This window comes from Ictidomys tridecemlineatus, chromosome 1 (genome assembly GCF_052094955.1).
Source record: "Ictidomys tridecemlineatus isolate mIctTri1 chromosome 1, mIctTri1.hap1, whole genome shotgun sequence".
In the NCBI taxonomy this organism is placed as follows: Eukaryota; Metazoa; Chordata; class Mammalia; order Rodentia; family Sciuridae; genus Ictidomys; species Ictidomys tridecemlineatus.
This window is the reverse complement of record NC_135477.1, coordinates 154,004,856-154,032,605: the sequence shown is the minus strand read 5'-3', so window position 1 is coordinate 154,032,605 and position 27,750 is coordinate 154,004,856. Positions and strand designations below refer to the sequence as shown.

General features: G+C 40.7%; 1 protein-coding gene across 2 annotated transcripts in view; it reads left to right on the top strand.

Moving 5' to 3' along the window:
- The window catches only part of Gfpt2 (glutamine--fructose-6-phosphate transaminase 2), a 51,366-nt gene that overhangs the window by 6,644 nt on the left and 16,972 nt on the right, over positions 1–27,750 (top strand). For both annotated transcript variants that reach the window (XM_078050125.1, XM_005339335.5), the window contains exons 2-9: positions 9,956–10,063; positions 12,470–12,568; positions 13,300–13,425; positions 18,584–18,642; positions 19,393–19,527; positions 22,068–22,129; positions 26,511–26,590; positions 27,064–27,181. In XM_078050125.1, the coding sequence (XP_077906251.1) occupies positions 9,970–10,063; positions 12,470–12,568; positions 13,300–13,425; positions 18,584–18,642; positions 19,393–19,527; positions 22,068–22,129; positions 26,511–26,590; positions 27,064–27,181 (773 nt within the window). In that variant the 5' untranslated portion in view covers positions 9,956–9,969. The remainder of the gene's footprint in view (positions 1–9,955; positions 10,064–12,469; positions 12,569–13,299; positions 13,426–18,583; positions 18,643–19,392; positions 19,528–22,067; positions 22,130–26,510; positions 26,591–27,063; positions 27,182–27,750) is intronic.

Genomic DNA, 27,750 nt, shown 5'->3' with positions numbered 1-27,750 from the left:
TAGTTTCATGGTTTAAAAAGGTCATTCACTTCAATTCTGAGAAATAATGGATGATGGGAGAAAAGAGAGCTCAGTATGGGGAAGGTTCCAGCCTGGGTGGGTGGTGATATAGCTCCTATAGAACAAGTCCCTCCTTTGAGTGGGGTATAAGTTAGACCTCTGTCAATGTGGGATTGCTCACTCTCACCCACAGGGTGGTTACTGTTTTTTATTGGGAAACTCATGCACAAAGAGATGTTGATATTTTCCAAACAACATCAAATCGGGTTGTGAACCCCAACCTGTCCAATTGTGAAGTTGACTACCTTCCTTCATCATCCAGGCCCCAAACTACCCCTCCCCTTCACCCAAAACATTCAGAGGATTGTAGAGAATATTCCAGGAGTTTAGAGCTCCTAGTTCTACTTAACAGCTGGGAATCCAGGGAGGATCACTTCCATAAGTTGGTCATTGTCATTACCTATCTCTTGGGGACTGAGACCTGGACCTGAGAGGTCCTTGCCTGTCCAGCCCTCCATAAGACCTTTGAACTCAAGTTCCTGACTGATTTCTCAAGCCTTGTACAGACAGTGCTAGAAGCCCCAGACTTCCAAGGTGCGTTAGAACCACTGGGCCATGGTCCCCTTTCAAAAAGCATATCAGGAGACCCTCTGTATTTATCTCTGTGTCTCTCTTTCTGGAATCTTTCCTCATTCACTTTCCTCATTAGTTCTAAAAGTAGATCCTTGAAAAGCTATTTGAGACCTCTGGGTTCCAGGGCAGGAGTGTGGGCATAGAGTGTGGCTGAGCTGGGGTGGTTGGGCCAGTGCAGCCTCCCGCCTTTGCCAACCCCTCTCTCCCCAGCAGGCTTTTCTGCAAATCACCTTGGCTCTCTTACCTGTGGAGGAGTGCATGGCTCAAGGCTGTTTTTGCAGAGATTGCAGAGTGTTCTCTTTCTTCAAAAGGTCTCATGGACTCTGGATCTCAAGCTTTTCACTAAGCCTTCCATTTCCAGACCCTCCTCCCAGTCCAGCCCTTCTGAGTGCCCAGCTTCCACCATCTGGCTGCCTCTCCTACCACTCCTCCTGCCTTGGCATTTCACTTGATAAGACTGCTTCCAAATTCTTAGCCTGGTGCCTGTTCCCTACTGATTCTACAAGGAAATTTTCAAGTGTAAGAAGAGGCACCTTGTGGATATTTCCTCCTTGATTTCTTTGGAAAGACTGAGAGAATTAGAAAGGGAAGGACTCTCCCTCAAAGTGGTTTACTGCCCTGACCTCTTGGCTTATTTATAATCCAGTCATCTGTTGATGACACCTCTCTTAAGTTATGGGCAACCTTGGGGTAGAGTCCAGTCAGGGGCAAGAAGTGAAAGTAGAAAATCACAGATGTCTTAAAAAACAGGATGGACAAACAAAAAGGGGAGTTCAGAGGAGAAAACTGTTTTCATTTAGGGTGAGGGGGATAAAGAAGACATCTTGTGAGAATTGGCATGGAGGATCCAGGGGCAATTGCCACCTGCTCAGACACACCACAGAAATGGAACCTGTAGGTTGGGTACTGAAGAGGGGTGAGGGACTAAGAATGGGTCAGACTCAATGGAAGGAGAGGTGGATGCCAGGCTGAGGATAGCAGCTATGGGCCATGGCGGGAAGAGAAGGGGAAGGAGGAATGTAGTTGGAGCCTGGGTTGCTGTAGTTACTGAGGCCCTGCTGGGAAGGTGGCTGAACAGGAAAAGAAATGTGGAATGAGAGGCAGGAGTGTTCCAGGGTGGGCTGGAGTTGGCAGGGAGCAAAGGAAGGGCATGTCTATCCAGTAGCACCTGGCCTGGACCCAGCCAGGGGAGTTCTGAGCTCTTCCAGGTGGACATTTCCTGCAAGCCAGTGACCCTTTATTGGAGCTATTTTTCACCTCTTGGGATAAGATTCTGTGCTAATTTGGGGGTGGGAACGCAATGGTGATGAGCCCAGGGTTGCAATCAGGTAGACCAAGCTGTGAACTACTCAAGGGTTTGGCCTTGGAACCTCAGATTGTCCATTAATGTGAATCACAATCTCTCAGCACAGGATGTTGTGAGGATTCATCAGGATAAGATTTGGAAAAGACTGGCACACAGAAGTCTTTTTAAATGGTGGTGATGGTGGTTTATTCTCTACCTACTCAGCAGAATTCTGGAACCCTCTCTCAGGACCGGTTCTCATTCCAGTCCTAGGATCATCACTATGTGTGGAGGATAGGTGTAGAAATAATGCAGAGGGACATAAGCCTAATGTTTGAGGGTCTTGGGGTTAACCCTGAACACTGGCACTCAGGGACCTCAGCTCAGCCTACCCACCTCCCTAGGCTTTTTGTCCCATATAAGTTCCAGGAAACACATCTTCTCATGTATGACTGAGTGTGGCTGCATCTCAGCCCCAACTCCAAGGCCACTGACTTTGGTCATCCCTACCCATTAATTTATTCATGCATTCATTTATTCAACAACTATGTACTGAGCACTTAACCTATGCTAGGGCTAGATACTGGGGATGCAGTGGTGGATAAGACGGATGTGTTCCCACCATGAAGGTTGCAATACAGTGGAAAATCAAAAGGACAAGAAAGCAAGTGCTGTATAAGAAATAAAAAGGGAAGGGGGAAAAGGCATGCATTAGGTCTCAGGGATAACCTATCAGCTGAAATCTGCAGAATGAGCCAAAGCAACCTTTGTAAAGAGCCAACCCAACAGGAAGTCCCTTTCTACCGCTCAGCCCCTGGCCCCTCTGTCTGTAAGTTCCCTGACAACTTAAGAGGCCCCTGTACATCTGTGTCCTCTCTTGACCCACTCTGTCAAGACCATCAGCACTTTGTTGCACCCAGCACAATGACAAGGCCCTCATGGGCCAGAAAACTGTTTATGGAATGAAGTAAATCTTGCTCAAGCCACAGCTAAATCATGCATTTGACTTAACCATTGTTTGTCCAGGCAAAATTCCCAGGAAAAAATAATGACAAAATAGTACTACTTTCCCTTGTTTTTTCTTAATGATAATTTCTCGTGGGATGACCACACACTGCAGGCACACCTGCATTTACAACAACAGCACTTTAAAAATAGGAAGCTCCTTGCTCCATTTTATCTGAATGTCTGCTTGCTATGCAGCAGGCACTTTTCGAAGTGGTTTATAAAAACACTTTAAATTGTCGTATCAACATGGTGAGTAGATATGCTGCCGTCACCCATTTTACCAATAAGAAAATTGAATGACAGGGATTCAATGGCTTGCTCAAGGCCACACAGAAATCAAGGAACCCAGTTGGATTAGAGATCAGTAACTAGCTCTGGCCATGGTCTTCAGCCACCACCATCTCTGTGTCTTATTATAACTAGAGAATGGCAGGGAAAAGAAGGAGGCCAACCCAGGTGGCATGACCATGAATCTTTTTTTTTATGGATGGAAGGGTGTGTTCAGGTGGCCCTTTCTATCCTCTTTTGGCTGTTCACCTCCAGGTGAACAAGGCTGGGGAGCCACAGTGAAGTCCAGTTGGTTTGAGCCAGCTCAGAAGGTGGAGAGGCAGGAGGGCCTGGTCAGGACATTTGAGGCCCTGTGGCACTGCTCCCCGAGAAAGCCGAGCAAGGCAGAGTTTTGACCAGAAGTCAGGTGCCTCACCATCACTGTTCTTGTCTTTGCAAACTCTCAGCCCCCCTTACTGGGATGACTGTCCCCATCAGGAGATCAGGGTGAATCAGGGCTATATCTCATTCACACAATTCTTCTTGATGATCCTTGAACCTTAGCTGGGACATCCCTCTTATGATAGAATGGAATATTTTCTTATTTAGATCTTTTCTAACTATTTAGATAACAATCATGTACTTAACACTTATTCATATACTAGCACTGAGTTAAAAAGTATATTCTGGCATATGGCAAACCGTACAGAGAGGACACATGCAGTGGTAAAAGAAAGTTTCTGCCCCATATCCAGGGGCTTTTTCAAAGTTGAACACTGCCCCCTGGGTCTTGGGTCCCTTCCAGAGATGCAGTTATCTCTTGGTATCAGCAGGAAATTGGTTTAAGGACCACTGAAAATACCACAATTCACAGATGCACAAGTTTCTTATAAAATGGCACCATATTTGCATAGAACCTGTACACATCTTTCCATATACTTTGAATCATTTCTAGAGCCCTTATAAGACCTAATACCATGTAAATGCTATGTAAATTGTTACATTGTCTTGTTTAGAAATAATGACAAGGAAAAAAGTTTGTGCATGTTTAGTACAGATGCAAGTTTTCTTCCAAATATTTTTGATCCGTAGATGTAATCAACCTTGGATAGAAGATATTTGGGGTAAAAAAAAAATCCAGGAAATTCCAAAAAGCAAAATTTGGACTTTCAATGCACTGAGTACCATTTAGAGACCCTGAGAATGAAGTGGTGTGTAAGCATTGTATTAGGTATTATCAGTTATCTAGATAACTGAAAGATATTCTCTAGGTGACTGAAAGTATACAGGAGGAGACTGGAGATATAATTCAGTGACAGAACACTTGCCTAGCACATAGAAAGCCCTAGATTTGATTACCAGCACCACAATAAAATAAAATAAAATTTGACTGGGGATGCATGCACAAGACCCTGGGTGTCAATTCTCAGCACAGGTAAAAATGAAGAAAGGAAGGAAGGAGGGAAGGAGGGGAAGAGGAGGATATGTGTAGGTTACATTAATGAAAGAACTTCAACATCTTCAGATTTTGGTATCCTCAAGGAAACCTAGAATCAATCCCCTGTGGAAACCAAGGGAAGACTGTACTCTATGAAGCTTCTTGCCCAACCCTGCATAATTTTACTTATATTCTGCAAGTTGCTTTTTTCACTTCATAACTTGGAGATTTCTATTGCTTCCAATAGAGTGCACAGTTTTACCTCGTTCTCTGGGGGGAACTGCCTGCTGAAGTGTGCTCTGTGCATCTGCACTGGCCCTGAACAGGTTCCTGTTAAGTATCAGACTGACTCTAGTCTTTAGTGACCACAAACAACACTGCTGCTATTCTTTCACACACACGTGTGTGTCTCTGCAAATATGTCTGTTGAATACATTTCTAGAAGTGCAACAGCTTTGGTCAGCATGTGGGTACATTTTTAATTTTGAGAGATTGCCAAATTGCTTTCCAAAGAGGATACCCAAATTTAAATTCTCACTATTGTCTAACTTTTCTCATTGTAACTTTTATTTATGTATGGAAGGGATTCCAAAAGAGAATTGTTATTTTATTATCTTTTTTTGAATAATAAGAGCTGTTGATAATAAATATCATTATAAATGTTGTTTTAGTCACTTCAGTAGGAGTGCATAGAGAATCCAGCCAAGAAGATGAGCTGCACAAGGAAAGAGAAGGTGCTTAATTAATTAAAGAAATTACTGAATAGAGATTTCACATTGAAAATTAGGTTTATTCCTTCTTGCATGAAGACCTTAAAAATCACTCCTTGGCAGCCTCCCTCACTGTAGTCAATTTCCAAACTGTGCCCTAAGTGGCCACTGAGCCTCCTAGCTGTGTTTGAATAAAACTGGTTCCAGAAGACAAAGACCCTTTCATGGTCCCAGCCTACTAGGGACCTCTGGCACCCCCTGCACTCAGCTTGGAGGCCATTGTGGATCTGAGGTGCCAAATAGAATGTACATTCCAGATATGTGGTCAGAAGTGACATGTGGCTTATAAGAGGGGGATTGCAGAGGAAAAATGACAAGCTGAATCCAAGAGGCTTCATGTGAAAATAATCCAGATTTTAAATCTTTTCCTTTCTGGGCCTTTATGTCATCTGCAATGCACATCACTTCCTCTTAGTAAACTTAGGTATAACTCTGGAACATTCCCAGGATTGCTAGGAAAGTTTATTTTAAAAAGCCTCTAATGATAAAAAAAAAAAAAAAAAAAGACTCTAATAATGATCTACAGTAGTTTCCCCTTATCTGTGGGGGATGTGTTCTGAGACTCCCAGTAGATACCTGAAACTGTGGAGAGTACCAAACTCTATAATTTTAATGTCTTTTCCACTTCAAATAAGCAATTATACTGTATGGTTGCAGTTTGAGGTGTGACAGCAAAACTAGCATGAATTTCTTTTTCCTTCTTTGCAATTTCAGATTGTTACTATAGATCTTAGCAACCTCGGTGTATGATCTTTTTTCTTTTCTGATTCAGTCAAGAACTTCTACCTTTTCAGTTAAAGGAAGTACTTTATAGCTCCTCTCTGGCGTATCGAGTGGCCAGCAATACTCTCATACTTTGAGGCCATTAGTAAGTAAAATAAGAGTCACTTGAACACAAGCACTGCAGTACTGTAGCCGTCTGTCCAATAATGCAGATAGCCACTAAGTGACTAATGGGTGGGGAATATTTACAGTGTGGCCATACTGAACAAAGGGAAGGTTCACCTCCTGGGCAGGAGTGGTAAACCATCCTTAGAATGTCATACAATTTAAAACTTGTGAATTGTTCATTTCTGGAATTTTCCATTTAATATGTTCAGAATGAGGTCATTGAAACCTCAGAAATCAAAATTCCAAATAAGGAATTCCAAATACTGCATTGAATTGCTTCACCCTTCACCTAACTGTCTCCCATAGTTTTGTGCCCTTTTTTTGACTAGAATTTGACCATACCATCCAGGGAACTTTCTCATTGTTGCAGAAAAATGAATGTTGGGAAGAATTTCACCTAAATATACATTGTGGAAATAGTTGCACAACTTTGTGAATACATTAAAAACCGTTGCATTGTATGCTTTAAAGAGATAATATTGTAAGATAATATTACATATTTATAATATATAAGTATATTTATATCTCAAGAAAGCTGTCAAAATTTGAATGTTGGGGCTGGGGTTGTAGCTCAGTGGTACAGTGCTTGCCTAGTATGTGTGCAGCACTGGGTTCAATTCTCAGCACCATATATAAATAAATAAAATAAAGGTCCATCAACAATTTTTTAAAAATGAATGTTGATATTAAAAGATAACTGTCTTTTTTATAAAAATAAGGTGACAAAATTTATACAAGGGCTAGATGTCTTTTTGGTTTGAAGTATAAGGTAAAAAATGTGAGCTCCTGGCATCATAAATGGTCAACAGCAGCCCTGCAGTAGCAGGATCTTCTTTGGAGGGACATCTCAGCCCCACAGGGAGGGAGGAGGGGCCCAAATTGCACACACAGCCCTTACATTCAGCACCTCTCACCTGACCTGAGGTCAGCAGGGAAGATGAAAATAGCTCACCATCAAAATTGCCCTTGGCCACGTTAAAATTAAAAAAAAAATTCTGTAACTGCTTAGAAAGTACATTGTGCATTATTTTTATATCCAAACCTCACACCTTAATACGTGGGTGCAAATATATCTCATATACAATAATGTACAGTTTTTAAGAATGCTAAATATAATTTAAGTACTGTTAATTTTATGGCCTATTTTTTGACCAAGTATATGCAGATGAATTTTAGTAAGTTAAATGTTGGTATGAGGGGATCCAACCTTCAGATACACTATAAGGACTTGAATCTAATCTTAAAAGTTGGAGGTATTGTAGGTGATTTAGTATATACTTGTGATTGGTCCTGGGTAATCTGTAGGTAAAGAGTCTTCTGTTGAGGTTCATTGCTGGAAAAATTTTAATCCTGCCATCCCAGCAAAATGCAATGGGAACATAAACCTTCTTTAACCCTCATCAATTAATTCTAGAGGAAGCACTCTATAGTGTTAGGAGCATTTAAGTCCTAAAGTCAGTTCTCCTTGGTTCCACTCTCAACTCTAAATGAATGACAGCCTCTCCAGGCTTAAGTTGAGAAGAAAATAGTGGCAGGATCAGCATTGAAGACTGTCGAGAGTTTTGATTGACATTTCTGTGGAAACACTTGGCCTGGCACATAGTGAGATTAGCTTCTGCTGTGATCTTAATGTTGATGTTCCCCAAAATGAATATGTTGAAATTCTCACTCGTAAGGCAATGGAATGAGGAGGTGGAACCTTTGGGAAATGATTAGGTCATGGAGGCAAAACCCTCATAAATGGAATTAGTACCCTTATAAAAGACCCAAGAGAGGGCCCTTCATCCTTCCACCAAGGAGGTTAGAGTGAGAATACCATTATTCCTGAGAAAGCGATTCTTCACTAGACAGGGCATCTATTGGCACTCTGACTTTAGACTTTCCAGCCTTCAGAACTGTGCAGAATATACTTCCATTGTTCACAAATTACCTAGTCAATGGTATTTTATTATAATAGCTTGAATGGACTTGACAGTTACTATGAATATCCTTGAACACCAATAACTTCATGTTTCATATTATTGCTTTTTTCCCATTAATACAGACTTATGGTCATTCCATTCTACATATATTTATTGAACAAGAATTATGTGCCAAAACACAGAAAAATGTATGGACATGTCAGCCTGTGTGCTTGTCAAAGTCTATTTTGTGTTGTTATTACAAAATAGCACAGGCTACTAACTTTTTTGTAATAGTTTTTTTTTAATATCTTTATTTTATTTATTTGTTTTTTATGTGGTGCTGAGGATCAAACCCAGGGCCTTGCACATGCTAGGCAAGCACTCTACCGCTGATCCAAAATCCCAGCTCCCAGGCTGCTAACTTTATAAGTAAACAAATTTATTTGGTTCATGATTCTTGTAGCTGAAAGAGCCAAACAGCATAGCACCAGGGCCCAGGTGAGGGCTCCTATGTGTGCATAACAAGAGAAGCAGAAAGGGAAAAAGTTGCAAAAGAGACCAAACATGTGGAGTGGCCTGACTTTATCACAACCTGTTCTCATGAGAACTAATTCACCCCTACAAGACCCAACCACATTGCAGCGCCAACACCAGTCCATTCCCAGGGTGGAGCCCCCATGACCAAATTACCTTTCACTAGCTCCACCTCTTAAAGGTTCCACCCTCTCAACACCACCACACTGGAGACAAGTTTCCAGCACATGAACCTTTGGGGGGACAAACAACATCCAAACCATAGCAGCTCTTTTCAGGGAATACAGATGCCCATGACGCAAGACTTGCATCAGTATTGCCCAGAGATGGGAGCACTCATGTCAAGAGCCAGAAGAAGCCTCCTCTGGAAGGTGGGGTGGGAACTGAGCTCTGAATTGGGCAGTTTTTTTCCCAAGTGGGGACAAAGAGGTTGAAAGGACAGAGGGAATAATGGAATGGGACACTTACAGAGCAGGAGAGAAGCAGATGCAAATGAAGGGCGTAGTTGCAAATAGGGGAGTAGAAGAATGTGGAGAAGCAGATTATTACTTTCTATTTGGAAAAAAAATATTACTTTGAAATACAAATACAGAAAATAAAGTCAAGTAAAATCTTGGCTCACCAGCCTGGCTTGAAAATAAGGATTGTCCAGGGCATGAGGGGACATAAGATGGATTTTCTTGCAGTAATAAAAGTAGTGCTTATTTATAGTCCAATTCCAAGCCATACAGACAAGTGGAAAGTGGAAGCAAAGGCTCCAACTTCTGTCCCCACCTGCCACAGGTGGCTGCTGTGACTCTTTTATGATTCATCTCAGGCATTTTCTGTGAAAATCAAAGAACACGTGGAGTTGGGGGCTTTTAGATGTCCCAAGATGACTGGATTGCTTTGCTAACTTCTACAAATGCCACACAATGAAAGCTTTCTTGCAAGTACATCCAGAGAATAAATTCTCTGCAGTGGAATTGCATGGCCAAGGAGCATGGCACAGGATTCATGAGCATTTTTGTCATAAGAGGGAAGGATTAAGTACAACACCCTTCTAGAAGCAGGAGGGAAGCGCCATTCTTCAGTTATGCCAGGGAGAGCCACATTTTCCTCTGCAAGCAGTCTAAGAGCCTTCCTGAGATGCAATCTGTGTCTGCATTCCCAGGAGTACTTCTTTTAATGATGATAAGAGATTTATTTTTTTTTTTAATGTGACTTTTTTTTTCTCTTTGAACAGGAATCTTCGCCTACATGAACTACAGAGTCCCTCGGACAAGGAAGGAGATTTTCGAAACCCTCATCAAGGGCCTGCAGAGGCTTGAGTACAGAGGCTACGACTCGGCAGGTAGGGGCTGCAGGTCACCTCATGGTCTTGGGACACTTGAGCAGCTTCTTCTCTCACCCATTTCCTTTTTGGTGGGGCTTTATACAACCTGGGCATTTTTCTGATACTTCTACTTAATGTTTCTTTTCAATATAAAAATAACACTTGTTCATTAAAGAAACTTGAAAACTATAAAAGAGTAGAGAAAACTATCTTTTTTTTTTAATGGACCTTTATTTTATTTATTTATATGTGGTGCTGAGAATTGAACTCAGTGCTTCACACATGCTAGGCAGGTGCTCTATCACTGAGCTACAACCCTAGCCCTGAGAAAACTATCTTTAAAAACCTTAGAAAGGAAGAAACAAGGGTTAAAAATAAAAACAAAAACAAAAATATATATTATTGATGGTGCAATAATATATCACCTATGGTCAATGATACTATACTGTTTACTTAAAAAGTTTGCACTGGGCAGAGTGGCACATGCCAGTAATCTCAGTGTTTTGGGATACTGAGGCAGGAGGATTATAAGTTGAAAGCCACTCTCAGCAACTGTCTCAAAAAATAAAAAGGGTATGTGGGATTGGGGCTGAGGCTCAGCAGTAGTGCACTTACCTGGCATGTGAGAGGCACTGGGTTTGATTCTCAGCACCACATATAAATACATAAATAAAATAAAGGTCTATCAACAGCTAAAACAATATTTTTTTAAAAGTGTGGGGGCAATGGAGATATGGCCCAGTGGTTAAGCACCCCTGGATTCAATCCCTGGTATTAAAAAAAGTTTTTTGCTAGATCTTATATTAAGTGCTCTTAACACACATAACACAATAATAATTTTAGTAATAAGAATAAGAGGAAAGTTTTGGAGATGGGTAAGTTTATGGCATAAATTGTGGAGATCAATACTTACTTCCAAACTCATCAAGTTGTACACATTAAGTATATACAACTTTCCGAATGTCAACCATACCTCAATAAAGTATCTTCCATCAATATCTTGGTGCCCTTCATGTGGTCATTGTTGTATATTGATCTAGTCTGAACTGGGGAAGGGTCTCTACCCTTCCCCAGTTATACATAGGTGTTATACATAGATTTTGTTTGTTTTCCCTATCATATTTATACAATTTTGTAATCAATGTGTATATGGGTCTGGGTATATATATATATATATATATATATTTTTTTTTTTTTTTGGTATTGAGGATTGAACTCAGGGCCTCTCTTATGCTAAGCACATGTTCTATGATTGAGCTACATTCCCAGTTCCTATAATTTTATATTCTTCTTTTTTCATTTAGCATTTCCATTATTCTAAACTCTTCCTAAATATCTTTCTGATTATTGACAATCATCCCCTGAATGGCTATCTCAGGGTTTCCTCCTCTACCTGCCAAATAGATGAATATTTAGTCTTTCCCCATTGTTAATTAAGCAACCTGAAAAGTGGAGTAAAACCAGGTAATTTTATATCCCTATCAGTTCTTAAGAGAAAGCGAGTCAGATAAAAGGTCACAGGCACACTAATGTGTGAGTGAATGGAAAGTGCAGATAAAATATAATGCAAAGAGCACAAAGGATCAATGCCCTTGGATAAGCCCATTGCCATTAGTAGCAGGTGTGGTAGTGCCTGCTGGGCAGCCAAGACCAGGATCCAAGCATATATTTCTCTGCTTACTGGGAAGTATGGCCACAGTTGTGGCTCCTTCTTTCAAAATAGATTCCTGAAAACTATTTAGTTGTATTTTGGTAGGCAGTACTGGGGAACAAAAATGATAATAAACAGCACCTATGACCCTAATGCTGGAGAGTACAGTTGTCCTCCAGGAACCTCTGCAGACACCAGAATTCATAGATGATCAAGTTCCTCCTATAAAATAACATTGTATTTGCATATAACTTTCCCACATCCTCCTGCATACTTTAAATCATTTCTAGATTCCTTATAATACCTAATACAATGTAAATACTATGTAAATTTTTTTTTTCATGTTTAGGGCAGGAAAAAAGTCTGTAAGTATTCAGTGTAGATGTGATTTATTTATTCATTTCAAATATTTTCTGTCAATAGTGAGCTGGTCCCATGGATGCAGAAGCTTCAGATAGGGAGGTGCATCTTGATAAGGTGTGAGACAAAACTTAACTCTCCATCATAAAAAGTAATGTTTATGTGCACAGTTCTGTTAAGTTCTAGAACAGGCAAAACTAGTTTATTGTGGCAGAAACTGAATGGCCGTTGCCTCTTTGGGGGTGGGGAAAGTGAATGGAAATGACCTAAGGGATATTTCTGGGTAATAGAATTGTTCTGTAGCTTGTAGGTGTGTAGGTCACACTAGTATATGCACTTATCAAAGCTCATTGATTTTTGCATTTTACAATTTCAATAAAAATCAAAAATGTAAAAAAAAAATTTAATTACAGGTGTGGCCATTGATGGGAATAATCATGAAGTCAAAGAGAGACATATTCAGCTAGTCAAGAAAAAGGGAAAAGTCAAGGCTCTGGATGAAGAACTTTACAGTAAGTAGGAAATGTTCTGCATTAGAGTAATGGATGCGGCTTGGGTCACTTGAAAATACTGTATTCCAACAGAACTCTAGACTAAAAATATGAATTTATCTAAGCTTGGATAAATAGCAGGAAGGTTAAGTCCATGTTGCAATAATTCACATTTTGTAAGATCGTTAATTTGAGTCGGTGGCACATGGAGACTTTTAAAAAAAATTTTAATAGTTATGTATTTATTTTAATTTTTCTGGCCAATGATATTGCTTTTCTACTTATAGTAGTGATATATCATTTTCTTTTTTTTCCCTTCAGTACTGGGGATTAAACTGAGGACCTCACATTTACTAAGCAAGCACTCTATCACTGAACTACATTCCCAATCGTTTTTATTTTGAGACAAGTTCTCACTAAGTTGTTCACATTGGTTTCAACTTGGTGAGCCTGCTGCCTCAGCCTGCAAAGTAGCTGAGATTGCAGGTGTGCACCACCATGCCTGGCTATCATTTTCTTTTTAAAGGCAGTTTATTTTGGTTAAGAAATGAGTTAAGTTATTAAAGTACTAAATAATCTTCATCCTGGGTGGAACATGGGTCTGGCTGAAATTCCTGTGGTGGGGCATATGGGACTGATGGTGAGGATGGCTTGGACGATATGTCTTGGTGTGATGGCACCACCTCTGCTTAGCAGCCCTGTGTCAATGATTACTTTTTAAAGTGTATCAAATTGCTTTTCCTTTCATTTAGAACAAGACAGCATGGACTTAAAGATGGAGTTTGAGACACACTTTGGTATTGCCCACACACGCTGGGCCACCCACGGGGTCCCCAATGCTGTTAACAGCCACCCGCAGCGCTCAGACAAAGGCAATGGTATGTTAAGTGGCCTTGCTTCCTTTTTCTAATGGTTCTGCTTCACTCACCCTGAACTATATTTCAGGTATAATCCTTGCCAGAGTGGGTTCCATGCCTACCTTGAACTGAATTTTTCACCTGTCCTGTCTTCCCAATATAATCCAAATGTCTCCTCTCCTATAAGCAGGTAAACCTAGATCTTGGTCAGGAGGCTGACTCAACTTGGCCCCTGAGTAATACTAACCTCCCAGGTGCCCATTGGAAAATAGTGGCATTTTACTACAAGAGAAACTGGCTCTTTGGAACCCCACCCCAAGAGTGGAATATGGCAGTGTAATAGTGCATTTTCTAGTGCTGTAATAAAATATCCCAAGATAGATATTTTACAAAGAAAATGGTTCATTTAGCTCATAATTTTAGAAGCCCAAAGTTCATGTTCAGGTAGCCCAACCTATTTGACCTCTAGTGAGGACCACCTTGACTTCATCACAACATAGTGGAAAAGCAGAAAGGGAAATTGGCTGCATGTGGAAAGGGCCATGTGGGGTGGACTTGCCATGTAACAACCCAGTCTTTCCAGAGTCCCATGAGACCTATATCAATTTCTTCTGAGAACATGCCCTAATAACTTTCCACTAAGCCACACTTTTTTTTTTTTTTTTTTAGTACTGGAGATTGAGCCCAGAGGCACTCAACCACTGAGCCACATCCCCACATCCCTGGCCCTTTTCATTTTTTATTTTGAGACAGGGTGTCTCTAAGTTGCTGAGGGCCTTGCTAAGTTTCTGAGGCTGGCTTTGAATTTACCATCCTCCTGTCTCAGCCTTCTGAGTTGCTGGGATTACACACTGGCATGCACCACTGCGCCTGGCTAAGCCCCACCTCTTGAAGGTTCCCCCACCTCTGACACCACCACACTGAGGATCTATCATCTAGACCTGAACCTGTGAGAGACAGGGAAGGGTGGGGTTCCTCCCCCATCCAGCTAAACCCACCTCCCTTCTTTGTGGAGGGTGGTCCTAAGGGAAGGCAAATAACACTGCTGATCATGGTTATTATCTGAGGTGCCTCCTCCAACCTCTGAGCCCCAGCAGTGAGGTCTCAGCAGCCAAAAATTGAGATTCAGGGCTCTTAATATTTGGAGAAGCAGGGGCTTTAACTAGCAGCCTGAGAGCTCTTTTTCAGAAGTTCCTTTGATTTGGCTTTCTTCATGTTTTTAAAAATTGGGAGACATTGGGTAGAAAATTGTTGAGGTCCCTCAGAAAACCTGGATGATACGGGACACTTGGGCTCACAATACCTCAGAGTACTGCTGACTGGCAGTGGGTCAAGGTCACTGAACAGGGACATGAGAACCTTTAGTGGGTTTTGGGTTCTTCAGCTCTCCCAAGTGCCCCTCATGCCAGCCCCAGATTGTATGTCCCCCCAGGATGATTCTCTATGCTATGCTTCTCTTAAATCATATCCTAGCCTCCTATTATGGGGAATAAATTGGCAGGTTTGAAGCTCCCAGTGGCAGCTCTCAGGGGCTCTGTGATCAGCCTCCTGCAATATATGTAGAGGGGTATGAGATAGAGAGAAGGTTTAATCCCTAACTCCTTCCAGGCCTCCAATAACAGGCAAGAATCTAAAACATAATCTAGGCCTTCCAGAGGATGCTCACTTGGAGTTATTCAGATCAGAAGCTCTCTAAGATTTACACCTGAGCATGATGGGGGAGCATGTTCATCAGAGAAAATGAGTCAGCCAGGGGCCCCACCCTGAGCTATCCCCTGGTATAGTACAGGATCTTGCCAAGCCTTATATGAGAGTAAGGATCAAATACATCAGAACAGTTGTTGGAGGCTTCTTAGCAGGCGCTAAGTTACACACTTGACAAGCCTCACTTGTAAAGTCAGGCCAAGGAGAGAGCAAAAGCTTTCTGATCACTGTCCTTCACCCAGGGCAGATCAGAGGCACCCCAGGGCAGTGTGCAGCACAGATGGGAAGGGCAAATACCCCAACCCTCAACACAAGGTGCAGGATGCTGAATCTTCTCCCCAAAGCACTTTGAAAAGGTTTGCCAGCCTGATTTGAAAACAAAGGCTTTTTCTAGAAAATGGAAGGAGAGCAGAGCTTCTGGGGATATACCTGTGCCCTCATGTCTTCCCACAGTGAGGTTTTTTGGTGGGGATTTTCCCCTGGGTTCAGTTCATACCCTGAACAACAGGGCATCCCACAACCGGGACAGGCACCCTATACCCAGGATGAGGACAGCAAGCCTCATAATGCTATGGATCTGGCCAAACCCCAAGTTAGATACTGAAGCTGGTTCCTAGAGCAGCAGTGTGGACTGAGAAAACACTACCAAGACCAAAACACTATTAAGACCATGTGCCCTGGAATATTGCAATTTCAGTCGTGTCCTCCTGCCCACCCTAAGGTGATGAGGTGAACCTCATCAGAAAACCCCCACTTCAGTACACACAATGATTCTTATTGTGTCCCCAAAGCAGAGAAGCTTCAAGGAAACCCACCCACACCCAAACTTGGAAACTCCTGCTCTGACTCAGGATGAGTAATCGAAAAGAGAACAACAAGAGCAATATTTAAAGATTTAATAATGTGTAAAGTTTAATAATTTGTCAGTGGGATTCTTATACCCAGCCACTACAACTCATGAGGAAATTACCCAAATAAGTTTTTGAAGGGCTGGGTGCATAACTCAGTGGTAGAGTGCTTGCCTAGCATGCATGAAGCCCTGAGTTCAAACCCCAGTACTGCAAAAAATAAAATAAAAAAGTTTTTGGAAGAAAACATGGGCTTTAGAGTGCAAATAAGCTAAGATAATAGACTGAAATGAAAAAAAGTGACACTTATGAAAACAATGTAAAAAATACCACAATTTTTATAAAAATAAAAATAAAAAATAAACTAGAGAATGGGATATGGTCAGTTAATAGAGATCCAATATAGGGATAACTTGTGTTCACAAGAAAAGATCAGAGCAAGTTAAATTGTAAAAAACTACATCTGTGGCCATCACACCTGCTTAAACTGGTGTTTTCTTTTTTTCCTTTAATTTTAAAACTTATTTTAAAACTGATACATAAAAACATTAAAATTATACTTATGGGGTACCATGTGATATTTCGACACATATACACACTGTATAATGTTTGAATCATAGGCTTTTCTCATTTAAGTTCTCTCATTTTGTGTGTGTGACCTCACAAAAATAAGCAATAGTTTTTCTTTAAAAAGGGTAAGTTATGGTGAACCTAAAGAATAATTTAAAAAGTTTCAAAAGAGGAAATAAAAGAAATCTCTCCTGAGCAGAAGAAAAACTTGAATAGGAAATACAAAGAGTCCCTGAATAACAGTTAATACATGTAAGGGGCATCCAACACATCCCAGGGTAATTATTGGATTATAGGCAATAAAGTGACTATCATCTAGGACTTGTCCCCCAAAACTCTCAGGCTGGCCTTAGACTTTCCCTCCAAATTACTCATTCACTGGTTATTTATTAAAACAACACAATGGTGACTGAGGCAGACATGTCCCTAGCCCTCCCAGGGCTTTTCAGGTGGTCTCATCTGTACAGGGAGCTGCCCAAAGGCAGTAGGGTACGCAGGTGGTCTATATCCTATAATATGGTTGTCAGACTCTGTGGGTTAAAGGGTAGTTACTTGCTATGTTAGAAACATCTTCCCTCTGAGAAGGGCTTATCTATCTATATATATTTTTTGGAAGCCCCATAAACACAAAAGAGAAGCATTTATGGTCACAAACAAAGGAATGCCAGAAGCCATTAGATATGAGAAAATACAAAAAAATAAAATCTTCTCTTAGAGCTTTTAGAAGTAAAAAGTTTATTTCTGTTTTGTGTAAGAAAACTAAAATTTCTCTTTTTCCTGACAATATTTTGATGTTTTAAACTTGCTTGTAATTTCTACCTGTGTTTTGAATTCACCTATGCCTGGCTATCCCTTACCAGATAACAACCCTCTCTAAAACCTTACTGATGCCTCATAAATTCTGGCTCCCGATGACCAAATAACAATTTTCTCTAAATCTCAGTGGAAGCTCATAAATTCTAATGTCTGGAGCTGAATTTATTTTTTACCTTGAAATGTTAGCCATGTAGATCCTTAACCTGCTATTTGCCTTTGTATTATGATTGTCAAAATCTTGTTAGCTGTAAGTACCTTAGACACCCACCTCCATTGTAACTTTTTGTGCTGTAAAAACTTTTTCCTGAAGATCAGGGGGATGATCTCTAGCATGGAATCTTGTAAGAGACAGTCCTGGCCAGCTTTTGTGTACACAATACAATCTTGATTTAATTTGATTTTTAAAAAAAAAAAAAGAAAAAATGTGCAAACTTGTTTTGCATCTTATTTTTTGAGGTGGGAAAATATGCAGTGAATAATGTTAATGTGAAATGAAGTCTGGAAAAACAGTACACAGGAGACATCTAACCTGGCTCTATTTAGGACACATATGGCACAGTTCATATAGGACTGTGTTTCTTTTTAGATGATGTTTGAACACAATCTCATTTATGTACTCATATTTAGAACTCCAATAATTTGTAAAAATAATTAAAGGGCCAATCAAAAAAAAAAATAAAGAGAGGTAGAAGAAGGTGCAAACCTGCTAAAGAGATAAGCCTTTGACCACACAGGAATGTGGGGGAGCCCAGGGTGTTAGAACCTCCAGGTTTTTCTCCCTAAGAAATTTTAAAGCAAAAACTAAAAAAAAAATTTTTAAACTCAAATATTTTTGCAATACAATGTGAGTCAAACAAAGCACACCTGCCAACTGTTAGTTTGTGACCCCTTTGAGCCTAAATCCTGTTGGGAATGCCTGTAATCATTTCTGGGTAATGAAGGGTTAATCAGTGATGTCCCAAAGGATAATATTGTAGACCACAAGGAAGAGCTCTGTGCGTGCGTGTGGGCAGATTGGTGGATGCTTGCTACTGAAAGATAAATGTGCATTTCCTCAGGTTTGAATTGTAGTTATCATAGACATCAATTCTAATTACAATAAAAAGAAGTATACTTAACACAGATCTTTGTAGGAACACAGTTTGCAGAGAGTTTTTTAAGTCATCAAATCCCTTTCATTTGCATCTTACTTGAACTTCACTTCTTATTAACACTTCTGCCTTCATTAAACTTTCTTTCAGAATTTGTTGTCATCCATAATGGGATCATCACAAATTACAAAGATCTGAGAAAATTTCTGGTAAGATACATTCCCCATGTAACATCTTCCCCTCAGAAAATTTTGAACCAGTATGTTTTCCTCCAAAAACATAGTTAGGGGCTGAGAATGTAGCTGTTTGATCTCTAGAACCACCACAAAAATTAATTAATTAAATGCTGTAGATTTATTAAACATTGTGGCTGAGCTCTAAAACTTATATGGATTGTGTGAAACCCACTCTCAGCCACCTTACAACATTAAGTATGAACCTCAGCCTCAGCTGAGCCACCATGCCAAGAATCTTGTTTGGGGACATACCAGGGCTTTAGGGTTTATCTCAAGGACCACTGTCGATTCACAGAATCAAAAAAAAAAAAAAAAAAAAACAAGGTTAGGGGTTTTATTAAAATAGTTGTGCCATGTAACACATTGACTCATACACCAAATGGAATGCAGGGTGGGGAGTAAGACAGTGAGGATCCCCAGTGTGAAAAGGTTGTGGTGGTGGCTGGGATGTGGGTGGATTTGACTCAACATATTTTATCATTTCAACTGCCGTTATTTTGCAATGTCTAGATTAACAGCAAGGACAAGCTCCTAAGGAGGGATGATCTCAGGGAATACTAGGATGACTCAGAGGTGTTTGACTGTGCAATTCTGGCAAACGTTTTTTGTCTCTTTCCAGTTTTCCTTGTTCTCAAGTCAAATCATAAGGGGCTAGAGGGAGTTGTCCAGGCCAGTTGTGCAATGACCATTATCTATCACTCCATGTCCAACCTCCTATTCCAGGAAAGCAAAGGCTATGAGTTTGAGTCAGAAACAGATACCGAGACCATCGCCAAACTGATTAAGTATGTATTTGACAACAGAGAAACTGAGGACATCACATTTTCAACACTGGTTGAGAGAGTCATTCAACAGTTGGTGAGTTAATTTCATCTGTCAAAATTATACCTTCATTTTTGTAAGCACTTACTAGGCAAATTTGCACAAAGTACTCAGGATGAAGGATGGGTCATCTAGAGTGTCTGAACGTAAGAGGTTACATCCTTGTAGAATTGGGAATTCTATCATTTGGGTGGTAAACACCAAGTAGAAAGTGCCTGGCTTCATGTTAACACCTCTGAGTTGCTGACTGGTTTTAGAGTCCATGGCTATGTACAGTCTCAATCGCACATGTGATCCTGGCAGCTCCACGCTGTCATCTTTTCAGTTGAGTTTGTGCACTGTTAGTTACATACATGAGATGGATTTAACAATGGTGGAGACTTAGAATTGTAGTCTGGGCCTCCTGATTGGTAAAGCAATTTTTGGTCACAGGGGAGACATGCCCACATTTACTTATTAAATGGAGAAGGAAGGAAGGGAAGGAGAAAGGAAGAAATAGGGCCTACAGATGCAGATTTCTGATGTTTGATTATAGATGGGTGCAAACAAATGACTCAGGGACAGGAGAGGGTGGCAGTTGTGGGAGAAGATTGTGTTTTTATGATAGATATCAGAACACATCTACATCTACATGCTGAAGAGAATGGCCCAGGGGAGGGAGCAAGAGAAATCAGTGATGTCCCAAAGGACTATACTGAGAGAGCAAAGTCCCCCACAAAAAGATCAAACTCTGGGGGATTGGGCAAGGGGAAGTCCCTCCTTGGAGGATGAGGTAGAGTAGATGCAAGCCCGTGTGGGATGGTAGGAGGAGAAGAAGAAGAGGATCAGATATTCCAGAGCCCATCCTCCAAGGTGTCACTGCCATCTAATAGCTCCTCCAATGTAGTGGCAGCCTGGAGATAATGTGCAGGACATCCTGGATTGGAGGCTGTCCCAGGACCTACCCCCCAGATACCAAAATCCACACATGCCCAAGTCCCTTATAACCTATACACATCCTCCTATATATTTTAAATCATCTTTAGATGACATGTAATACCTAATACAATGTAATTACTGTGTAAATAGTTGTTATATTGTATAGTTTAGGAAATAATGACAAGACAAAAAAAAAAAGTCTGTGCATGTTCAGTACAGATGCAACCATCATAGGCCTAAGTATATAGTAATACACCTGATGACAAATTACCATTTTTTCAGCAGTTAGTTGGATCTGCAAATGCAAAATCCACAGAAATGGAGGATGTACAGCAACCAATTTGTTATTGTAGCACAGTATTCCTTCTTTTATATTTGTAATTTTAAATTTTAGAAATGCATTCCCCGTAATGGCACTATTAAACCTATAGCTTTTCTTTCCTGAAGTAACAAAAGGCTTTTTTTGGTTAAAAAAAAAAAAAGTGGATTTCTGTTTAGTACTTTACTGTTGACAAAAGCAGCAGGAAAATGTGAGGCCACTTTGGGTCTGCCTGAAACCCCTTCATTTTGGGCAGTTTTAAAGACCTTTGAGGCCTGGGGACATGGACCTTGGGTCCCCTGGAAAACTAGACAGAGCATGCTGGCTGCACAGGGCCATGGGTCTTCCCAGGGTTCCAAAGTTTGGGGGATTTCACATGGAAATTTGGATTTATAGCTGGTTATACATAACTGAGGTCTACCAGGGTCATGTTAAACTGCCCCAGGAAGGTCAGAATGCAGGGGAGAATTTTGCATCAGAAATTTAAGAAAGAGCTTTCAGAATAATGAGTTAGAAGAGCTAGATTCTAGTTCTGACTTTGCACAAACTCATTAAGTTGAAGTGCAGAGGGCAAATGACAGTCATAGCCTAGAAATAATACCAACAGTCATCTCTTGGATTCTCTAGAGCCCAGGCACTGTTCTAAGCACTTACAATGCATTAGTTTATACTCACAAAGGTATAAAAGATAGGACTACTCTTTTCTTGGTTCCAGATCACGAAAAATGAGGGGCACAATGGATGATGTCCTTGCCCAATTAAGAGATGGAGCTAAAATTTGAATTAATAAAAAACTATAAGATATGGGAACTATAATGCAAATAATGATTGTATAAATATGTACAATAAATTCTATAGTAATATGTAAAAAAATAAACAAATAAAATTTTAAAAAATTGAACCAGGCTCTAAATGCAGTCCTGGAATAGCCTCTTTAATATCACAGCTTCTCCCTCCATAGATCCCATCCTGAGGCTCTGTGCAGGGCACCCTGGCCCCGGTTCTTATTTCCTGTGGTTCTAACTACACCAGTCCCCGCAGCTTATCCCAAAGGGGCAGCCCTGATGGGGGTTCTTTATTGGCCTTGGCAGGAAGGTGTGGTTTATGTTACTCACATGAAATTCACAAGTTTCAGTCTTTGGTACTTCAGCCTAGTACTCTCCTTTTGACTTTTTCTCATGACCTTATCCTGCACAAGCTGTCTCTGCATTTAGCTTCCAAATGACCCCAGGTCTACATACTAAGAGGGACCAAGGGAGGACTTGCCTGGGGCAATGGGCTGCAACAGCTTGACTAGCAAGAGTGATTTGCCCTTCATCCTTTTTTGATGTGTTTTCAGGAAGGTGCATTTGCTTTGGTTTTCAAGAGTATCCACTACCCAGGAGAAGCTGTTGCTACAAGGTGAGGCAAAACGCATTGACATTTCCAATAACAAATAAATAAATTAGATAAAATTACTTAGCTTGAGGTATAATGGAGGGGTAGGGCCTCTGGAAAACTGGAAGGGCTTAATGGACAGCTAACTGTGTCTTAGCCTCAGCGTCTGCATCCCGCTATCTCTGTGGCATGTGGCACCAGGGCTCCAAAGGTTTTAGAAAGGGTAATCAGATAATTGGATTGTTAGATGGAATCTCCAGATTTTTAGAAGTTGACAACAAATTCAAATAAAAATAAAACTGTATGGAGGGGACAGAACCTGGTTTTATGGTACTTGAGGTCTATACATTTGGGGGACCCCATGTAAATAAAAGCATGCAAAATTATGAACATGAAACTAGGAATCACAGTAAACATTGATTTGTATCCAGTACTGAAAAGTCCTTGTAGGTCCAGAGTTTATGCCTCAACACCTTCATGGCAGGGCATCCCAGGAATCAGCCCAGAGGACCTGGTTCAGCCCACATGTACACATGAACCTCTTTTAAAGTCACCATTCCCCATAGTTCCCAGTGCTGCTTGGATTCAAAGAAGCAGATGATGTATATTTTTTTATTGGTTGTTCAAAACATTACAAAGCTCTTGACGTATCATATTTCATACATTAGATTCAAGTGGGTTATGATGTGTATTTTTTTTATATATATTCAGATAGATTGATCATCCATCCAACCATTCAGCTATATTTGTTGAGCACTTACTATGTGCTGGTTTGTGGGGACTTGGTGACTTTCAACCTGGTCTCTGCCCTTAAGGATTAGACAGTTGCGCAGGAAAAGAAAAACAGAAGGTAGTGATGCTCTGTTATTAGGATTAGAAGTACCTGTGCACCAGGGACCTGAGGTGAGCAGATGTCATCCTGGGGAAGGCAGGCAGCAGGAGCATCTTCCCCCTTCCCCAGCAGAGGCACCAGCATGGAAAAAGACAAGAGGCCCAGAGACAGTGTAGCACTTGAGTATCCCATTTTGGCCAGGATACTGGTAGGGTAGAGGGGGTCACTGAGACTTCCAGTTTCGATGTGTGCTTACTGACACCTGCTATGGGCCACACATGGAACATCAGGGAACAAGGTGACACAGACTCAACCCTTACATTTCAGTGGAGATCTAAGCTATGGACAGAGGACTTGACTTTAAAGGGCCTCAATGCCATACAGGCTGTGGACTTTGTTCTGATGTCATGGGGGAGTCATTGAGAGTGTACTTGTGTCCCTGAGAGACCATGGCAGAGAGGGTGAGGCTGTCATTCAAAGACTGTCCGAGTATCCAGGAAGAAAATGATAAGAATTTATCATCATTTTATTTTTTTCTAGGACCGGCACTTGTTTACCATTTGGAATACAATTCCTTCAAATCATAGAATCATAAAATACTAGTTGCTTCTTATTAAATTTAGAAGCCTCTATTTAAAATTTGATAATATCTGATATTACTATCTCAAATAAATGTAGAAGAAGGCAGTGTGAGGAAACAATAAAGTTTTATTTTTCTAAATTGCCTATGACTGATGGCTCTGTAACCTCCAGGACAATTTTTGGAAAATCCTGGGAGAATTCTATGTCTTGAAGTCTTGAGAAATCATAGAGCTCAATCTACAACAATAAGATTTTGGGGAGCCATTTGCCAAGAAAATTAGATAACCACATATTTTCTCACTGGCAATATTAGAAAGACAATCTAAGTTAGGTCCCCACTGGACCCAGAACTTTGGCTCTGATTTGCTTTAGACATAGTAAAAGATTGTCTGAAGTATTCAAGGTGCTCACAGTATCTTTTTTCCAAGCTGTGAACTCTGTGCCCCACCTTGAGAAGTTAGAAGAGAGGTCCAAACAGATCAATACTATCAGAAAATAAGATCTATTATTGCTGAAGAAATAGTAATATTAGATCAGGTTAACAGATCAGATGACATATGTGGACTGGATTCAGGCTAATGAACAAGTAGATCATTGATATACATTAGCAAGAATTGGTTGAGATAAAATTTTATAACATTATTGAATTAATATGTTTGAGACAGCTCTCAAATGGGCTTACTAAAACATTGTTTTCTTCTTCTTAATGTATTAGTTAACATGTAGGGGAAGAAAGGCACACATCCCTTAGTAACTATAGCCGTTCCCCCTTACCTGAGGTTTTGTTTTCTGAAGTTTGAATTACCTGTAAATACCCAATGTTCAAAATATCCAGTAGAGAATTCCAGATATAAATCAAATAAATTTTAAATTGTTATAATTGTTCTGTTTTATTATTAGTTGTTTTTAGTCTCTTACTGTGCCTAACTTACAAATTAAACGTTATCATAAGTATGTATGTATAGGGAAAATATTATATATATAAGATTCAAAACTATCTACAGTCTCAGGTATTCTCTTGGAGGTCTTAGAATGTACCCCCCATGGAAAAGGGGGATCACTAAATTGGAATTTTATCTGCCTGGGTTCTGACAGAATTAAAGGTCTAGAATGTGTGAGTTACAAATGTGTTCTGCTTATTTCTCTGTATATCCAATGTATATTTGATTTGCATGCTGCAATTTATAAGAATTGGGCAAAGAATTAGGTTTTGAAGGCAAGATGCCATTAAAATCATGGAATACCTTAAATGCATTCCCCAATACAAGTTCTGATCCAGAAAGAAATATTATAAAGTGCTTCACTGAAAATTCCTTTCTGAGTTATTCAGAGAGCCAGGTACTGGTGGCTTAGACAGGGTCCCTGGGAAAGGAGACCTGAGTTAGGGGACCTTCATCCTGGTCACCTATAGGAATTACCCCAAGATTCTACCTTGTGAAAATCACTGTCCTCCTTTATAATGAAGTACACTTTTTATAAGTTGATTATTCTAAACTTCATCTAGGAGGTATCACTCAGACAGAGCCAAAACCACCCTGAAAATTGCCTTAATAGCCCACAAAGTAAAGTAAAATCTTCCCTTGGTATCTACTGGGTCCCTAGAACCAATCCCCCTACAGATAAAAAAATTCTCAGGAAGTCAAGTTCCTTCTATTGTAAGGGACCAGCAAACGACGGAGGAAGAGACCACCAAGAGACCCACTCATGCAATAGCAAAAGGGGGTTTATTGCAGATCCAGCGCGCTGGGGCTCCGTGCTCACTCAAGAAGGGAGAGCGGCCCAGAGCCCCGAGCAGGGGTTAAGCTGTGCTTAAGTACACTTTTTGAGGAGGGCGGGGCTTTGCATACATCAGAGCAAATCATCATGAGGCACAGGAGAATCGAACAACAACTCTCAAACATGATTAGTACATTCATTGGCGGGAACATGTCGGGCGGGGGTGATAGGTCAGTCCTAAAGCGGGGTGTACATTCAAACTGATTGGTTTAGGCCCTGAGGTGCCTACGTGCTGAGCTGCACTGGGTCCAAGTTGTAAAGCAACTAGGGGGGATTCCTACACATATCTAATGGGCAGTCCTGGGAATTGTCTTAACAGCTACAGGAATTTCGGGCTTTGAGTGTAGCTTAGAAACTTAACAATACCTGGTCCTTTACATTTTAATTCTGGCTTTGCAGCTTAGAAACTTTACAATACCTGGTTCTTTACATTTTAACTTCAGTTTCTTTTACCCTTTCACTATGAAATGACATAGTATTTGTGTAGAATCTACCCACATCCTCCCATATACTTTAAATCATCTCTAGTTTACTTATAACATTGAGCATAATGTAAATACTCTGTAAATAGTGGTGATGATGTTTTGTTTGGGTGATAATGACCAAAAAAAAAGTCTGTATAGGTTCAAAACAAAGGCAGGTTTGTTTGTTTTTTCTGAATATTTTCAATCTGCAGTTGGATGAACCCATAGAAGGCAACTCTGTACACAAAAGTCACTACTTGGGTGTCCATGAAAGCCAGAGAACAATTGAGCTTGGAGAAAGGGAGAAGCAAACTGGAAGATCCTGGTCACCCAGGGTTCTACTCTAAGGGTTTGCAGCAAATGAAGCCTGCTTAGAGGACCAAAGTGCTCCTGCATGCCACAAGTGTTCACTCTGATATGACCTAACCCACCCAGGCCTAGCACATGTGGAGATGCAGTGAATTGGAGGAGTCCAGGTTCTGTGAGGATGGGGGTAGGATGTGTTACCAAGCTATTGGGCAAGTAGGTAATGCTGTGTTAGTAAGCTGGGACCCACTTGCTAACCTGTTCATCCCTGCTCCAAATCTTGAGAACGTGTTCTTGTGGTCAAGGCATCCATTCTAAGGGACCTAACACAATTTCTGCTCCAGAGAAAGGGTTAAATTTGGGAATCCTACTTCGGATGTAAAGAAGACATCTAGCCTGAGGTGTCCAGGGTGATGGGTAACTTGATGCTTTCTTCTCCCTACAGGAGAGGCAGCCCACTGATCATTGGAGTGCGGAGCAAATATAAACTCTCCACAGAACAGATCCCCATCTTATATAGGACATGTAAGTTTCCTGAAGAAGACTTGAACCATGTAGCTACTGAACAGTGTCTTGGGGCTCAGCAGCTATTCTAGTGGGGTCAGCTGTCTTCCAAAATCTAACTGGGACTGCTCTAGATCTAAAGGATTTTCATGCCATGGAGACTTAGCTCCATCTTTTTAAAAGCTTTTCATTGTGGATATTTTCAAACATATGCAGAAGTAGAGAGAACAGCATGCAGCTTGGTATAATGGCAACCATTTGATTTGAGAGTTTCTTTGTTTTTGTTTGCCTTACTCTCCCACTATAGCCCTTTAAATGCTCTTGAAATGGTACTGTGCTATTTGGGGAGCTTTTAAAGGATTTAGCTGATGCAGTCAAAGCTAAAAATTGCAAATTTCTCCCACACATATTCAAAAGGGAAATGGGCTCCTAGCCGACTGTTATGCAAATGACATGGTCTACTGGGATTTGCAATCCATTCCTTTATTTACTAGGCAATATTGAGAATGTGAAGAATATCTGTAAAACAAGGATGAAGAGACTGGACAGCTCCACCTGCCTTCATGCTGTGGGTGATAAAGCAGTGGAATTCTTTTTTGCTTCTGATGCAAGGTAACTAAACCTTTCTACCTTTCTTTCATGGAATTACATAACCAAGGACTGACTGTCTAAACACAACCTTTTTTTTTTTTTTGAGGTGCTGGGCATCAAACCCCGAGCTAGGCAAGCCCTCTACCACCAGCTATACCCCAGCTCTATCATTTCTTACTTACCCCCCATTTTATCTGTTTTCTCAGCAAGGGCCTAGACCAGGTCAGATCTCAGCCCCTGTGGCCTGGAGTCCTTATATAGTGAGCATACAGTGAGCAACTGGGGGACTGTCTTGGTTAGCACTAGTGGCCAAAGTGTGGAATCACTGATCATTATTTGCAGCCTGCATGGAATAACTGAACTAGTTCCTGACACTTTGAAAAACAAAGCTTGTAAACTTGGATTTCTAGCTTTTCTGGGAAAACTAGCAGATCTGAACTTGCTAGACTATGTTCCCTCAGCCCCTGTTGTTTGGGAATACTCCAAGCCTGCTTTCTTCAGCTGGGCCAAGTGTCTCTAGATCCCAACCCCACCTTTGCCTAAGGTCTGACCATTCTTAAAAGCCAGAGCCACAATTTAGTAGGTTTGTC